The 19,082-nt window shown below is 33.3% G+C and overlaps 1 protein-coding gene across 2 annotated transcripts; it reads left to right on the top strand.

Moving 5' to 3' along the window:
* The first annotated feature begins 107 nt into the window (after positions 1–107).
* LOC144852108 (protein transport protein Sec23A-like) lies at positions 108–18,358 on the top strand. 2 transcript variants are annotated; one of them, XM_078709817.1, is made up of 18 exons: positions 108–224; positions 670–908; positions 1,017–1,074; positions 1,266–1,352; positions 2,052–2,377; positions 2,875–2,904; positions 4,153–4,297; positions 4,681–4,839; positions 5,272–5,387; positions 7,479–7,602; positions 7,985–8,155; positions 12,494–12,600; positions 13,056–13,287; positions 13,533–13,691; positions 14,146–14,232; positions 14,572–14,727; positions 15,682–15,747; positions 16,445–18,358. In XM_078709817.1, exons 2-18 carry the CDS (start codon positions 682–684, stop codon positions 16,529–16,531), a joined length of 2,337 nt encoding a protein of 778 aa, XP_078565943.1. In that variant the 5' UTR covers positions 108–224; positions 670–681; the 3' UTR covers positions 16,532–18,358. The 2 variants fall into 2 exon arrangements, with proteins under 2 accessions (XP_078565943.1, XP_078565944.1); XM_078709818.1 differs by lacking the exon at positions 2,875–2,904.
* Positions 18,359–19,082: the final 724 nt, after the last annotated feature.

Raw genomic sequence — 19,082 nt, 5'->3', positions numbered from 1 at the left:
TTAACTTTAACAGGATAACGATACATTTTTGGCTATCGCGGCGCTCCATACAAAAATTAAAGTACGCGTGGCAAATGAGGGCGCTAGATTTTGTTAATTCGGCGTGTCAAAAAACAAGAATGATGAACTGCTGACTGTAAGAAATTAATGTTGGAATTTTGTAGTAATTTCTATTGACGTGGACAGTATTATCATATAAATAGACTTCCAAATTGACTGAAATTGTAAGTAGCGACTACTGAATTCTACATAAATTGATTCTATTCAGGTAATGTTATTAATATAAGGGTAGCTAGTCTAGGCCTAGGCCTACCACCTCCCGGCTTTTCTATCAAAACGGCAAGTCAGGTGTATGGCATCGAGGTGAGGATACAATGCGTAGGCGTTGGATCCGTTTGTGGGGGACGACCTGAGCCTAGCATTTTATTGAAAAGTATACATTGTAAACTAAACATGGACTTAATACAACTCATTTATCTATTAATTAAGTTTATGCTTAATTATTATAATACACACAGTATATTTTCTATCAATCAAACATTTACTTTTTTTATAACAGGAAACTGAATGTTGGAATTTTGAGTAATTTCTATTGACGTGGACAGCAGCAGTAATGTATGTTGTTGTCATGAAAAGCTTGAATAATAATAATTTAATTCCCACCACCAGGTTATTTGAAAAATGGCTACCACCACATATCAAGAATTTATACAACAAAACGAAGATCGTGATGGAGTTCGGCTCAGCTGGAACGTTTGGCCATCAAGTAGGCTAGAAGCCACGAGAATGGTAGTACCACTATCTGCCCTCTATACACCATTAAAGGAACGACCTGACCTCCCTCCTATTCAGTATGACCCAGTTCTTTGTAGTCGTTCAACGTGCAGAGCTATCCTTAATCCATTGTGGTAAGTCAAATAAGTTTTCCATTATGATTTAATGGATGGTAACAAAAAACAAAAATCAGTTAAAATCACAGTAAACAAGTTAATAAAGGAAATTATTTTTATTTACAGTCAGGTGGATTATAGGGCCAAGCTATGGACTTGTAATTTCTGCTTTCAAAGAAACCAGGTAAGTAAGAGTGTTAGTTATACTCAAAGGTTTTTTTAAGGAATACCACATATTTTTAGTTTTTAAAAGTGTTTTCCTAAACTAAATATATGTGGTGTACCGCAAACTTTATATCAACAGCTTTTTTATTTATTACAAAGAATGGAAAATGAATTAGAAAATTTATGAATAATTTTGTTCTCAATTGGTAGTTTCCTCCTCAATATAAAGGCATCACAGAGCAACATCAACCAGCAGAACTGATCCCACAGTTTTCAACTATAGAATACACTTTGACTGTAAGTATTGTTGCTTGTAATCTGTTCCCCTCCTTCCATATTGAGTAGCCTCTACAGTATGTTAAGGGGCTATGGCCTTATACACCAATCACACTTAAAAGTGAGATATTTCTCTTAAATATTAAGTATTTCACTTAACTTAATAAATATTTAAGTATTCCCCCTAAATTGTATTCACTTTTATAGGAGATTTTTTTTAATTTTGAGGGTAAGTGTTTCGCTTAGCCTAAGTGTGAATGGTGAATACAGTCACATGACTTTTGCACTAAGAAAGCTTCTGCATTTTAGCATAGATGGGTATACCATTGCTTTCCAAGTGTGTCGTATGCTGATGTGTATTGTGTGTTACCTAATAGTGGAAATTTGAACAATATAATAAACAAAAAATAAATAATTAATTTATACTCTATACTATTGGATGTTGAATTTTTAGAAAGAATCGAAAAACTCTTCACAATTATGTGAAGCCTTGGTATGTTTGACCAGGCCTTGTCTTTTAAGGCGAGCGAGTGCGATCACTCACCTAAACTGCCCTTGATGAGTGCGATTTACAACAACGCTTAAATTTGGTAAACTTCTACACACGAAAAACAGCACACCTACAGCACACCTGAATATATGAGGAGTGCAAATTTGTAGCACACCTAAAAAGACAAGGCCTGTTTGTTATTAAAATGATTTCCTTTTGTTTCTACGCAGAGAGCTCAAGTGAACCCGTTAGTATTCCTAATTGTATTGGACACATGCATGGATGATGAAGATCTTCAGGCTCTGAAAGAATCTCTTCAGATGTCCTTGTCGTTACTTCCACCAAACGCCCTCATCGGTCTAATCACATTCGGGCGAATGGTCCAGGTGCACGAGCTTGGCTGCGATGGTTGCTCGAAAAGTTATGTGTTTCGCGGGACAAAGGATTTAACTGCAAAACAGATTCAAGAAATGTTGGGGATTGGAAAAATGCAAGCTCAGGGCCAGCAACAGAGACAAGGAGGGGCACAGCAGACTCAGCAAAGCCCTCTTAACAGGTTAGTATTTGTTTACTGTACTAGTCTAGTGTAAACTTCGGGCAATTCACATTTCCTTTGTGCCTTTAGGCTACCAAAAAAAACAGTAACACTGTACAGTACTTCCTAATGCCAGGCTCAACAATTTTATAAGCATGTAGTTTCTTTGATATTTTACCCGCACCTCCACACCACTCCCGTCATAAACCCCACCCTCATAAAAGATTATATACTATATTATTGGTGGACACTTTTTATTTTTTTATATTTATCATTATATTGTACACAATGTTTTTTTATGTATGGTTTTGTTTTGATTATTAATTTATTTATTACTTTAATACACATATCCTCTTAAATCTAAGTTATCAATTTTTATCAAAAAATTTATTTTCTTTTGATTAGATAAAAAAATGTGTATGTTACTGTTTAAAAACTTGACAGCAAGCATACCTTACTTTAAAGCCTAAAACTGTATGCTTATTGATCCCTATGTATTACCTTTTTACCTATCATAGGCCTGACAACTGGGCTCATTCACCACACAGGTTCGAATCATATTTAACTCTTTGTCGTTGTTGGCATTGTTTCACTAAAGCTTGGCTCACACAGTGCGCACACAGTAATTTGACCAATCACAACGTAATGGATCATCCGAAATGTCTCTTGTCATTGGTCAATTCACTTACACTGCGCTAAGTACAAGTGGGAACCAAGCTTTATTGCTATCTAAAAGCTCTGTATATGTATATTAAAAATACTCTGATGTTTTTTTCGTTATGTTGCAGTTTAACCTTTGCTTTTTTTAATTGTAATCTGTGATTGTGAAATGCTTAACAAAATTGTCAAATCAAATACAGCCAAATTCAGCAAATTTTTATTGTATTTTGCCATCTCGAAACTTGTGCAACTAATATTGTTCTGCCTCTTTTCAATATCACACTTAAAGAGTCTGCAAATTATCTGTTTTACTGTGTCTGTTTTTATCTTTATCACTATACTTTGTTCTTGAATCTCTTTGTTTTAACCACGGTTCTGGTCTGTCGCTGGCAAATTTAACGTCAATGTTTCATCTTCACGTGGCTACGCACATATCGATTGGCACATAGCTGTGTGGATAGTCGTGAAAAGCGAAACATTGGCGGTGTTTATTGCCGGTGCAGTACCGAAACCGTGACCCTGTAATTATGACACAAAGCCAATTTGACTTATAAAAGAAAGGGGGAAAAATGGTGGATTTGAATCAATGTGGTGATTTGGTATAATTAATCCATATTATACTTTGCAGTAATAATTATTATTTTGAATAGATTGAAGTTTATATGAATATATAATTATTTTCAAAATATTTAGTTATTCCATATTTAGTAATACTTTCTGTTATACTTTCCAATCATTGTACACCCTTTTGTACACCCTTTCACACCACAAAAATATGGCGTTTGCACACACCGGAGAGCATAATGCAAAAATGTTGACGTCCCAGTGCATGTCCGTGGCTGGGTGTAATGGTGTGTGTACAGTATAATCTCTGGAGTTTGTAAATTGAAATAGAAACTAGTGTTCAGTGTTTGAATCGTGTCTTTGTATAGTAAAGTTTTTTTACACTGACAAAAATATCATAATCAGCAGCCTGGATTTGTGATTTTTTTTATATTAGATGCTATTATTATGCACTATGTAAGTTTCATATTTGTTTGATAATTTCAAGCCATTCAAAAGGACATCCATGGGCTTGTTTTCGAGGTTTTACAATACATGATTCAATAATAATAAAATCTGCTTGATTCATTTAGATTTTTGCAACCTGTTCACAAGTGCGACATGAACTTAACTGACCTTCTTGGAGAACTTCAGAGAGATCCATGGCCTGTAAGTTCAGGAAAGCGCCCTCTGCGGTCAACTGGTGTTGCACTGTCCATTGCTGTTGGACTTTTGGAGGTAAACTATATTTAATTTCTTCAATATAGATTGTTTTCTTCTCCAACCATTTACAGTATTCCTTAAACACTGTCTTTTTCTGTTGGTTAGTCAGTGGCTACTTTCACCTAAAGCTCTGTCTACACTATCAAACTAATTTGACAAAAAAAGTGTGAAGTGCCCAAATATGGTGGTGATATGCACATATATGGTAATGATATGACATCATCATATCCATATATGGGTACATCATATTTTTTGTCACATAAAGTTTGATAGTGTAGTCGGAGCTTTAGGAAGAATACAGACACTGTATCTGAGCAGGTCATATTCGGCCAGTCCAAATTTTGGGCAAGTTGACTGATATAGTAATTTTGTATTTAATAATCTTTTCAATCTTTTAGTGCACCTTTCCCAATTCTGGCGCACGTATAATGCTGTTTATGGGAGGGCCAGCTACTCAAGGCCCAGGTATTGTTGTTGGAGAAGAATTGAAGGCACCGATTCGGTCTCATCATGATATTGACAAAGACAATGCAAAGTATATGAGAAAAGCATGCAAGGTATGAGTCCTGGAATCTAACACAACTTAGATTTTGGAAATGAAGTTTGTTAGGCCTAACAAGCCTTAACATTTTATCTCGCATTACTTCACCATATCATATTGATGAGGTATAATTCTGCCCCCAAATTTTCAGGCATAAAATAACAAGATAAATTGAATCAATCTCAACATTCACTTAGTAAAAATCATACATTTAAAAGCTTCAGTTGTATAATTTATAATAAGATTTCATTTCAAATAACATTTATTTCTTCTTCTTTCAAATGAAACGTTAACATTTGACAAAAATAAATAATAAATATACTTCTGCTTCAAAAAAATAAACATATCAAATTAAAAAAAATTCTATTTAAAAGAAGAGGCTAGAGTCCTAGAAGTTGTACATCAATTGGATTACTTCAACACTTTTTGATTTCTTTAATCTTTCCAGCATTATGAATCTCTTGCATCTAGAGCAGCTAATAACGGGCACACCATTGATGTGTACGCATGTTCATTGGATCAGACAGGCTTAGCGGAATTGAAATTCTGTAGTAATTACACCGGGTAAATACATTAAATTATTTTGAAATAGAATATATACCTTACGAAACAACAACCACTGTTCAACTATCCCCTGTGTTAAAATATGAAATATTGTAAACATCTGTATAGCACTCTCTATTGTGTTGGGTATTGTTGTAAACAGCATCTCCTATTGTTAGATATTGTAAATATTCTATATAGCACCCTCTTTTGTTAGGGTAGCTACGCTCGCGCTAAGGTCAAATTTTCGTTCGCCAAAATGGCGAAAGGTTTTGAAAAACATTAGCCAAATTGAAAATCCTTTAGCCAAATTTAAAAAAACAAAAAAATTCGCAAAAATGTTAATTAAATAAATAATGCATGTATTTGTTTGTTATTTTACTTCTTTTACATTTATATATTATTATTATTAGGTATCCCAATGAAGCTGATTTTCGTTACCGCGATTTTAACACGTTCGTGTAATTTCAAAAAGTGACGTGTCTTTGAAGTTAAAAATATACTATTTCTTATGTACCTATGAGAATAAAAATTATATGCCTGGAAAGATCTTGTTTAAGGGATTATTTTTATATATTTTTAATCTATGTTTATTAAATATTTTAATAGAAAACGCGAGTTAAAAATGAGGTACAAAAGCCGGCGAGCCGAAATCCGCGCGCTAAAAATAACTTTGGAAAACACCTACCCATTTTCGCACCCGATCGCACGAGGTCCATAATAGGTGGTGGAGTAATTTTTGTTGCATGTTATCAGGCTTTAAATACTCTTTATTTTGATACGTAAATCGGTTATTATTATTATGTACATCCGCCTCATATGTCAATTTTAACGATAAAAATTGAATTTTTGAGTCTTTCTCATTATCAAAATCTGGCTAATTTAGTATTGAATTAAAGCTAATTTATATTTCTGTTTGATAAACCACATCGTTTTATTTGACTTTGCGTGGACCTCGTGCGAAGAAGCCAACAAGACCAACCACTGAAAAAAATAATCCCTACCATAAATATCAGTGTTTACCATTTTCCTTACGGGGGATTTAGTTCTCCGCTTATTACTAAATTACTGTCGCCCAGGCAATGTGCATGGTATGCATGTATTAGCGCGTTAATTAATGATTGGATAACCCCCGCAGTGGACTGTTCCATTTTCTGAACTAGTCTTCGCCGCACACGAGGCATGTCGAAAAATGTCGCCTCTCATCATGGAATATTTGCTTCGAAACGTCAATTTTATTTACCGATTTATTAAATATTTAATAAGTGGAATATTTATCAATCTATTATATAAAACAAGTACGTTAGGAACAAATGTACCGCAGAAATTTAAGAAGCTTTGAATTTGCTATGCAGCGGCCGTAACCCATTCTATGTAGGCGGCCGAAACGCGGTTTGGCCAGGGTTGCCGTTGTAGTATACGCTGTTTCTTAGCTATTCAATTTAAAGCGCAACTTTCGGTTAGAATAATCGAAAGGGAAATAAAATTAAACATGTTAACATTATACTATTGAGGTAATTACTTTGTTAAATTTAAAATTCCCTATTTTAAATAACAGAACAGCCTCGTTTACGGAAGTATTCGTCCACATGTTTCTGTTTATATTTTCTTCTCGAAGTTCATTTTCTACGTCGAAGAATAGGGACTTCCCCTTTTATTCGCTCATCATCACGTCGACGACGGCCGGCCACGAACCAATCACATTAACTGTGTGTCATTAAAACGTCATCGAGGCACGCTCTGCGCATGTTTAAACAGAACTAAAAAAATGAACACGGCGATCGTGACATCGTCACATAAAATGCTGTGGTGGTAAAAAGTACCGAAGTGTGCGAATTCTCGCTCCCATAAGAAGTCACGCCGACCAGGCTAGGCCTAGGCTTGGAAATGTATTTTCGCCTATTTGGCGAACGAGGCAATAATTATTTTCGCCAAATGGAGACTCCAGTCGCCATTGGCGAATTGGCGAGCGGTTAGCGCGAGCGTAGGGTAGTGTAAATATCTATATAGCACCCTCTATTGTTAGGTATTGTAAATATTCTATATAGCACCCTCTATTGTTTAGAGTATTGTATACAGATTTTGAAGAATTTGTACTTTGTATTGTTTCAGAGGCCATATGGTAATGGGTGATTCGTTTAACACGTCACTTTTCAAGCAGACATTTCAGAGGGTCTTTGCTAAAGACATTAAAGGAGAATTTAAGATGGCTTTTGGTGCCACAATGGAGGTCAAGGTCAGTTCATTAGGGCCAATCACATTTCTTAAAAGATAACCCTCTTGCCAGGTTCCCCCTCCTCAAAATATAAATATTTGAATTCACTGTCTTAAAAAAAAAAATCAGATAAGAGATTTGAATTCAATTATTTGAAGAATCTATTATCAATATAGTTTGTATTTATAATTTATTTTATTTATTTATTCAATTTCTGCCATATACATTACAAAGAAGACAAAACAGTTATAAAAGGGGGCAAGGAAAGACCAAACAGGTGCTAAACACCTATGCTATGCTTTCAACAAAACATTTGCACATATAACAATAATAAGTAGCAGGGTACCAATGAGGGAAAAAAATAGAGACATTGATTATTGATTTGACTTTATCATGTGTACAGACTTCAAGGGAATTGAAAGTGTCTGGTGCCATTGGACCTTGTATATCCAGTAACCTTAAGGGACCTTGTGTCTCTGACACTGAGATTGGTATGGGAGGTACGTGTCAGTGGAAATTCTGCGGTCTCTATCCTAGTTCTACGGTAGCAATCTTTTTTGAAGTTGTAAACCAGGTATGTGTGCATTTAATTTAGAATATATAGGGTTTATTATTAAGTTTTGAGCATATTTTAACATTTGAACATATTGTATAGTTTATAAATTAGCATTACTAATTGTATAAGTTGAATGCTTGGCTAGTATAAAGCCTCAAGAAGGGATCCAATTTAATACTTGGTTTGTAAGTGTACAGGTTCAGATTTTTTAAATGTAAGGGCGTGTGGCGCAGTGTGTTAGATTACTACTTACTAATCCAATTCATGTCGCATTACTTGTATCCTGAAGCAAGATACTTTACTTACGTTTGCCTCTCTCCACCCAGGTGTACAAATGGGTATCTGGTAAGGTCAAACCTGAGCTGATTACTAGCTGCATTATGGGAGTATGTTTCCATACATGTTTGATCCAAATTGACCGGGGTAATAATGTGAAGCACTTAGAATTGTACAATTAGTGCTGTGTAAGAACGAATATAAATATAATGAATTGGTCTATCAGTGAAAACAGTTTACTTATCTGCAGTGACAGTAATGTTTTTAAAAACACATTCAAGCTTCAAAAATGTTCCTAGATATCTTGAAGCAAAACAGTTAAATATAAACAACCCTCCCCACCCTAACCCCAAATATAAATAGGGCCCCCCCCTCCCCAATTTCTTTTGTTAAAACGATGTACTTTGTTCATGTCTTGTACTGTTAACTTTTCCAGTCTCGATACAAACTGCTGGTCGTCGTTTCGGTATTTCTGTTCTTCTCAGTATGCATGTTGGTATTAAACGATGATAAAGTTGTAAAGTAACTCGGCGCAAAATAGTGTTATACTTATATTGTACAACAGGTACAATCGCAATACTTATACAAGTGATGGGTTGAAGAATCAACTGTATGTATTGAGAAACGGACACGCCTGTCATTGTTAAAACTGACGTGAAAACAACTGGAATCCAACAAGCAATGTATAGCCCTGTAGAGAAGAAAAACATTATTAGCGTCATACGACGAACGGTTTGCACGCAACGTGACATTGATTTTTTTTGCGATTTCTTGCTTTCATTCATTAGATATTTATCTTATTAACCTCTCTCCACCCAGGTGTACAAATAGGTACCTGGTAAGGTCAATATCTTTGCACTGATTACTAGACTAGCTGCATTATGGAAGTATGTTTCCTTATGATCAAGAAATGGCCGGGGTAATAATATGTACAGCGTACAGGTTTCACATCATTAGCTGCTTTATAAATTATTAAAAATGTATTGTTCCCAAGAACAAGAAAAATGAAAATTAATCAAATCAGACTTTGAATGGATCATTCTGTAGTTTTAATAAAGTTAATCACTTCCATAGAAAGAAAAACAAAAACAAATAATGTTTTCACTTATAAAATGTTTATTTATTTTATTTTCAACCAATTCCACCAAAAACCCATTGGCTGACAGCCAATTGGATAATTTTTTGCTTTAAATTACTGTTTTTTTAGGTAAATAATTTTTTTTGTCAAAGTGAATAATTTATTATGTGACATTAAAATGGCGTATTAAAAAAAAATTTAAGAATTATTTTTTCAGGGGGACAATACATCTTCAATGATATTAAAGGAATGGCGGACTAACAAATAATGTAAATAAAAATAGTAGTTGCACTTACCCCCTGTGAGTAGTAGACATTTGATGACCTTAAAGTTAGTCTTATGGCGTACATATCTACAATTAACTTCATTGCAAATAATAACTTTCTGCTGATTTCGTTTAAAGATTTCTTTCGCTACGTGTAGGTAATAAATACTCGCGATCATAATCGGTATTACAATACACAACAAAATATTAATGACTTGAATGTTTAGATTTGGATGCGGCGTGCACAGTAGTATATCAGGGTGAAATATGTAATTTTCACCAATCAAAAGCGGGAAACATGTAACAGAGATCATGAAGAACCAGATTAACGATACAAAAATGGAAATTCTTGTGGTCGTTATTTTCTGATAATATTTCAAAGGCTTGTTGATCCAAATGTTTTGATCAAAACATACAAGCACAAGATTCCAGCTTTTTAACCCGTAGCATAGCGTAACTAAGGGGCCGATGATGTAACACCACGTTAGTTTGATCGTGTCTGTTGGATTCCAATGCGCCATTAGAATCACGAGTACTAACGTTGAGTCGATTACCGCGAGATGAGCTAATAAGAAAAATGTGATCTTGTGCAACTGAGTTGAAAGTGCTACCACAAACGTGAGAGATAGGTTTCCCGGTATCGCAACTATTGCAATGATCAGTAATAGTATAAATTGTATTGATAAGAACTGTTCGTTGAATTTGAATTCATCAAGTGTAGATTCGCTGGTGTTGGAAAGTTCTGCCATTAATTTTCTTGCAGTACCTAAAATACAACAAAAAAACATATACATGGTGTTGATTGATTTGTACATTAATAAGAATAACTAGTACATACAGTATAATATAAACAACATTAAACATTATAGTACAACATATCCATGAAATTGAAATGAGAAGTAAAGCTCTGTCTACACTATCAAACTAGTTTGACAAAAATAGTGTGCCTAAATACAATAGTGATATGCCCAAATATGGGAATGATGTGACATCATCATGTCCATATATGGGCACATCACATTTTTTTGTCACATAAAGTTTGATAGTGTAGACAGAGCTTTAGACTCGAGTTAAATGGATATCCCAACAAGTAAAACACTAATTCCATTGGGATTCAGGACATGGAAACAAAGTGCACTATTCCCAATTAAATTAAAAGACCGAGGCTAAGAACCATAAACATTATAAAGTAAACAGATCAATTTTAAAGTTAAAAATTTGTTATGGTTTAATTTGTCCTAACTGTAACTCAATCCTAACTCTTAAAGATGTATTGTCCCCCAAAAACATGAAAAATGAAGATTAATTAAATCAGACTTTGAATATGTTATATTGTAGTTTTAATCTAGTTAATCACTTTAATAGAAAAAAAATCGAAAAAAATCATGTTTTCACTTATAAAATGACAAAATAAATGGTAAATTCAACCAAAAATCCATTGGCTGGCAGCCAATTTGACCATTTTTTGCTTTAAATTACATTTTTTCAGGTAAATACATTTTTTTTTCGATCCAATTTTTTGTCAAAGGGGATAACTATTATGTTACATTAAAATGGAATATTCAACAAAAATTTTTGTAAGAATTATTTTTTTCAGGGGGACAATACATCTTTAAATCACTAGGCATTTCATTCTATGGTCAAATATGACTAGATAATAACTTGTTGTACCCATAGTGTTGGCTGATAGAACAGCACTAGGTCTTAAATTTACACATGCACACTAATAAAATATTAATTTGGTCATCGGAACCTAGAAACCATCAAAACTGTGTCGAGGCGTCCCAAGATTTCCGCATGCACACATTGAATTAACATTACGTAATTTGGTTGTCAGTCGAAGCCAACTCTCCTAAAACCAGACACTCTTTGCTGGTTTAAGTGGCCTGGTATTCCATCTTAAGTGGCCCGGTATTCCATAAATTCTGGTTTTCTGAATGTGTTTTTGATAAAGCTACAGTATATCAAAAACATACCTGTCTGTATACAAGTATGATTCTGTTTTTCGTTATTTCCTCTTCATATATTGTGTATTTAAATAATCAAAAGCATCAGTGTACGCTGACGTCAGTAGATTAGATGTTGGTCAGAAAGCAGTGCTGTATATCTTGTCCTTATATACACTCTGTATCAACCCCTTTCTCTTTTTATTGTATGAAAGTTGATTTCTTATTGGTAGATCAACAATATATACTTCACTAGTGTACTTGATGTGAGTATTTTAAGTATATGTGATTAAACACTATTGTTTAATGAAACAATACTTTCTGATTGCCTATAGATAAACATGAAAGTGATGCATATAAACCAACCTCATTTATATCTCTTTCATATTATAATTTAGTAAACCACAGGAAATCATATTTCATATTAGTTTGGCCTATCTAGTCAAATATTTAATGTTCATTTCCTTTTTAATAACTTAATCATCTTTGTGTTCATAAAGATTATTATTAATTATTCTTTACAATAACTAGATTTTTTAATATTAATGTATACAGTAGAACTACAATTAAAGCTTGGTTCCCACTAGAGACGTAACGGAAGGATGTAGATGCAATGCAAGCGTATTGACCAATCACAAACAACTGTTTGAATAATCCATCCCTTGTGATTGGTCAAATCACTTGTGTTGGATCTCTATTGGGAACCAAGCTTAAGAGGATACCTTTGAGACTCAACAAAGTTTATCATTAATGGGGATGTTTAAAAGACAGTTTTGTATTTCTATTTATAGCATTCGGCTCCTATACCTCAAGGCGGACGAGGATGTGTACAATTCGTGACGCAGTATCAGCACTCCAGTGGGCAGCGGCGTGTACGAGTCACTACACTGGCAAGAAAGTATGTAAACATAGAGTAGACCACTACTGTAGGGTAGTTGTAGGCTGGTTGTTTATTTGAAGCAGGGTGTGTGGTTGATTGAAGAGGGGGATGGGGGACGGTTACAGTACATCTTTCAATTTCTTTATAATCAATTATTTCAAAGACATTTTTATAAATGGCATTATAGTATGAAATATGAAACTATTAAAATATTAACAATTAAAGTATTTTATTGGTTATTATATATTATATAGCTAATTAGTTATAGTTGCGAAGTAAAGCTAAGGTTTAAAGATTTTTTTTACAACTTGGACTTTGTTAACACTATTTCATCACTATATTTAGAATATGATTAGTCTATTGTCTAATATTGAGATATTTGACAGTAACCTAAAACTACATTTTTTGTTCTGTCATAAATGTGTGTTTATTTGGAATTATGTTAAAATAACAAGAAATATAAATATTTTTAGTTGGGCCGACGCCGCAACAAATATACAACACATCGCTGCCGGGTTCGATCAAGAAGCTGCGTGCGTGTTGATGGCGAGGATGGCGACGTACAAAGCGGAAAACGAAGAAGGACTTGACGTTTTGCGTTGGCTCGATAGAAATCTAATTCGACTTTGTCAGAAGTTTGGTGAATTCCATAAAGATGATCCCAACTCGTTTCAATTTGCTGATAATTTTTCTCTTTACCCACAGGTAAGGTTGAGTGAAGTTCTATTTCTATTCAATCTATCGGAAATGAGTCTGGGTTACCCTGGTACACTGGTTCACCTCAAGCCCTGTTTTTAATCCTGTTGTGTCCATGTTACAATCCTACTGGTTAAAATCATCTCGTCACTTTGACCACAAGGATTGTGGCTCTACTCTATGTCCTAGTTCAGACAAAGAGGGCTGACTATTATACGTCTATCAACTTTTTTATTATAATATTTTTTTTACAGTTTATGTTCCATTTACGAAGGTCACAGTTTTTACAAGTATTTAACAACAGCCCAGACGAGACGGCATTTTATAGACATTTATTGCTGCGAGAAGATCTAACACAATGCCTTGTCATGATTCAGCCAATTTTATATGCTTACTCATTTAAAGGCACTGAGGTAAGTATAATGGATGAATCTTATGCCTTGATTTATTTTCCCACATTGTTTTAAGCTCTGTCTACACTACCAAACTATGTGACAAAAAAATGTGATGTGCTCATATAATATAGACACGATGACATCACACTTTTTTGTCATATAGTTTGATAGTGTAGACAGAGCTTAATACATATCTCCATCATTACGAGGTCTCACCACAAAGTTTAGTTAAAAAGATGTTTTTCAGTAAATACTGCTCTCTACTGGTATTTACAAAATACGTAATAATACATGTGCATTTTTCTTAAAGATATATTGTCCCCTCCCCTCCCTCCCACCATGATTTTACTTTATAAAAATACAAAACATACCATCAAATAATAATATTTATAAACCCAATCCAAATATGTACAAAATGCATTATATAAATAGAAAAAAGCTAAAATAAATGTGTGTCTATTCATTTTTTCAGCCTGTGCTTCTTGATAGCAGTAGCATTATGCCAGACCGTATCCTTCTAATGGACACATTCTTCCAGATCCTTATATTTCATGGAGAGGTACTATTTCAAAATATACTTGTATACCCTAATGTAATCCCATGGGGCCCGGCCACAAATGATATTAAATTGATTCATTATTTCTGCAAACCTAGTAGCCTTTTAATATATTTATTTAAGTATAAATAATCTTATTCAGTAGAACCCTATAAAAAGGGGCATAACATGGATAGGGGTTTGCTGTAGTGTTGAGACAGATATTAACCCTTGTTCATTCCAAAGATATGTTTTAATAGATGTTTAAATAGTAGGGGTATCCCAATACTACTGTATTATATACTGTAGTGTAAACATATATTTTACTATTATAAATACTTTGTTTGATTTGTTTATTTTCAGACCATTGATTCATGGTTCAAAGCTAAGTACCAGGACCAGCCAGAGCATGCCAACTTCAAACAGTTACTACAAGCACCTATAGATGATGCACAAGAGATTTTACAGAATAGATTTCCCATGCCAAGGTATATTCAGTGCACACAAGGTGGTAGTCAGGTAAGTGACGCAATATTATTAAATCATTGTTATTACTTAAGCCTGTTTTCCACTAGGTGAATTTAATCGCGTTATTCCAATGTTTTGAGAAAAAATATTGCGCTACCCTGTCCATTATATATATAGTAACATTTATCCGCCATGCAATCCTTTAATATATATCAACACAGTTCTACGTTGGCGTGCTGTATAAACAGAAATGGATTTCGTGTCATTACTAAACCACCTGGAAAGGCTACTTGAAAAGGCTACCTGAGACTGGCCAGATTTGGCCGTTTGGTGAGCTGAAGTAGTCTTTTTAAGTAGCCTCAGTGGACAAGACGTTTGGCTGTGACTGACCTTCCTGTTCATAACACAGCAGTTAACATTCATGTATAAACAGCTCAGTTTAGGGGATTGATCTTCATCATCATCATCAATACATGCATATCATAATAAGCATGTAAAGTACAGTAAGAAAGGTGTTGTATAAACACAGCCTAAAGCTCTGTCTACACTATTAAACTAGTTTGACAAAAAAGTGCAATGTGCCCAAATATGATAGTGATATTCCCAAATATGGTAATGATATGACATCATGTCCATATATGGGCACATCACAGTGTAGATAAAGCTTAAGTAAAACTACAGTGAAAAACATTTATTTATAATAAATATATACTTACAGTACTATATGCAGTGTTTAGTGATCGTCATGTTCCATATTGCAGTCAAGTGTTGTTAAAACAAAATTTTATTGAAAATAAATTACACATGCAATTATAAATGTTCTTCTGACTAAACCAATCCATTTACATAAAAGCTATTCAATTATAGCTTAATTATACATGGCATTATTGTCTCCATGATCTAATTTTACCATCAAAGAATAATTCAGATTTGATATGGATTAATTTTTCATTAAACATAGTATTACGTGGGAAATTACTAAAACCAAATTAACTTTGCTTACAGGCTAGATTTTTGCTTTGTCGTGTCAATCCATCACAGACACACAACAACACGTATGCATATGGCCAGGTATGTAATCTTTTTTACCTTTATACAGTTTGTTTTCCTTAAAGATGTATTGTCCCAAACAAATTATTTTTACATTTTTTGTTGTTGAATATGCCATTTTAATATCACATAATAGTTATTCACTTTGAACAAAAATTGAATCGAAAAAAAAGTATTTACCTGAAAAAACTGTAATTTAAAGCAAAAAAATAGTCAAATTGGCTGCCAACCAAATGGTTTTTGGTTGAATTTGACCATTTATTTTGTCATTTTATATGAGAAAACATTATTATTTGTTTTTTTACAGAAGGGATTAACTTTTTAAAAACTACAAAATAACCTATTCAAAGTCTGATTTAATTATCTTAATTTTTCATGTTTTTGGGGGACAATACACCTTTAAGAATTGTGGACTTAATCATTCATTGTATTAAAATTCAAACAAAATGTGATTTATGGTAATGTATGTGTAATAATGTATAAAAATATAATCACATTATTATGTATTACTCGTATCAAGGTAATATATCTTATCGTATCGTAATTATTTTTTTTTTGCAACAATATTTTTTTTAGATTTACTGTAGGTAGATTGTTGAATTGATTACCAGCTGTTTTGATCCCCGTAACTTAAACGATCAACAATAAAAAAAAAAAATCATGATAATCTATCTAATAAATTTTTTTATATAACATCTATTTTGTTTTTGTTTTCTAGGAGGGTGGCTCATATGTGCTAACTGATGATGTTAGTTTACAGGTATTTATGGATCATCTTAAGAAATTAGCAGTTACTCAATCTTAATGACAGGCCATTGTTAATAAAGACAGCACCTGAGCACCTATCTTAAACCTATTGTACGAAGGAGCACTCAAGACTTGATGTGTCAATGTCAAAATGCTTGTCATATTACATAACAGCCTTTTCACACTGCATAAATTGTTTTATACAAGTTGTAACATATTTTGATCATCTGAGTAATACTGACTTGGAAAGTCTAATGTGAACGCAAGACCCAATTCAGTGATATTAATCACAGACATGTGATGAGTCATTACTACCCCTTTTTTTTGATAATAGATTTTATTGCAGGACGATTAAGACTTTGATTTATATCTTATGAGCTTATTTCTTGTCCTATGTAATAACTGGCAGTGTTTAAAGTTTGTCTCAATAGGTACAAAGGGAAAGTAGATGGTTAGTTAAGACAATCATTTTGTATATACAACTTGTCTATTATCACCAAAAACACCAATTTTAACATTTTATATAAATTTAAGGATCATGTTAATATCGTTCAACTGTAGTTACTGCAGTAACTACACTTTTTTTTACTACAATAATGATTCACTAAACATTGGTATGAATACAAATATTTTGGCACGCATGGCGTTTCATACGCATAATACTTGAGTAAAGACAAAAATCGAAACGCTGATTGGAATACAAATTTAAGGAAGACAATAAATAGAGATTAGGAAGACAATAAATAGAGATTAGGAAGACAATAAATAGAGATTAGGAAGACAATAAATAGAGATTAGGAAGACAATAAATAGAGATTAGGAACAATTATCACCTCACCTAAATAATTGCATAAAGAGTCTACTTACTGCAGTAACTGCGGTAGAATAATCTTAACATGTTCCTTTCGTCAATTTATTTGTTTTTTTCAATAATAACATTAAATCAAAATCATCTATATTTATTTCTTAGATGCAACGTTTGTTATATAATAATATTATATTTCTTCTAAAGGCTAATTTACACAGACGAGCGGTAACGGTAAGCAGAAAACGCAAAAATAGAATCTATGTTATTTCTTATGACCATTTACACAAAACGCGAAACGGATGGGCAGTTGAGCAGAAATCCACTCGGGATAGAAACAGATTTTGTGAAAATACTGCGCGGTAATCATGGATTATGGCCAATCAGCAGCCTGCTTGATGTGGCGGTTTTCTGCTTACAATTACCACTTACCGTTACCGCTCGTCTGTGTAAATTGGCTTTACAGTAAATCTGATTGAAACCAGATGTAAAATATTTAAAGAAAAGTGACATTTTGCAAGTTATGATGATATTTCTGATTTCACAGCCATGAATAAAAACAAATTTCTCCTGCTTGCCTAATATTATTAATTAAATTATAAATAATTTGATTCATTAAACCACTAATTATTCAAATTACTTATTCAAAGTTGTAATATTTTATACTTTTAATTTATTTGGTGTCACACAGTAGCCTCAATAATAATTTAATACATGTTTTTAATTTAATTTTACAAATATTATTTTTATAGTTTAACTGTATATGTTTCTGTTAAGTTACCATAAACAAATTATAATCTTTGCATTTCCAAATAATAATATTTGGAGTATCTCTAATAGAATATTTACATTGAGTACAGTATAGCTTCATTGGTATCACTCCAAATCTACTGGTGTCCAAAACTAAGTTCTGCTACTTACAGTAGTTTAGTATGCTTACTTCCTGTCTGTGTTTTTTATACGTGGTACCAGTTTTAATTGCATGTATTTTAAGTCGGTTAATTGTTAAGAAATTGTGCATTTGTTATATCAAGACATTACGTCAGTACAGTATTGTAAAATATAAAAATATATTGAATCTTCGAAGTCTGTTGTGTTTACGTAAATTGTAGTTGGCTCTTTGTGGAGTTGTTCCAATGACTACTGCAATACTGTAACATTCAACATTTAACACTGAGAGATAAGAAACGAAAAGCACAACTTTTGAAAGAAATGGGGAAAGTGGTCGTCAGAGGGAAAAACTCATCCCCTGCCTGTAATACTTATTCTAAGAAGTTCGATCTAAAATGGAACCTGTTGCTGCGCTGCATAGACAAGATGAAAGTGAAGTCTCTCTGGAAGAAAAAGGCCTAGCACTATACTTTCGGGTAGCAATCAAAAGCATAGATAATAGTTATTATTATTATATATAACTTTTTGAGAAGAGAAGTTTATTTTAACGTATCCGTCGTCAATAGCTATTTTTGATTACATACCAAAATATGGTGTTACAACAAACATAAAGAAAACAGTTATTACGTCATGGATACAAATTATCGAATTTTTACCATAATTGATAACGAGGTTTAAGTTTTTGAGAATATATAATAGACAAGAAAAAACACTCCTAAACACTGCCTAATTAAACCACTTAAACTTAAGCTCATGCTGTGAGAATATCAACTCCCCTGCACCCCATGACTTTGTCTAAAACTACTCTGAGAAAGCTAGATCCTGCTTGCTAGCTACATATTTTGCCATAGGGACTTGTCAATAGCGCCGTCATCGACATAATCTGGACATTCCTACATTCCATCCAGTCCTT

The sequence above is a fragment of the Antedon bifida genome, chromosome 9, assembly GCF_963402885.1.
Source record: "Antedon bifida chromosome 9, ecAntBifi1.1, whole genome shotgun sequence".
Lineage (NCBI taxonomy): Eukaryota > Metazoa > Echinodermata > Crinoidea > Comatulida > Antedonidae > Antedon > Antedon bifida.
The sequence above is the reverse complement of the archived record's forward strand: the minus strand, read 5'-3'. Positions and strand labels throughout refer to the sequence as shown.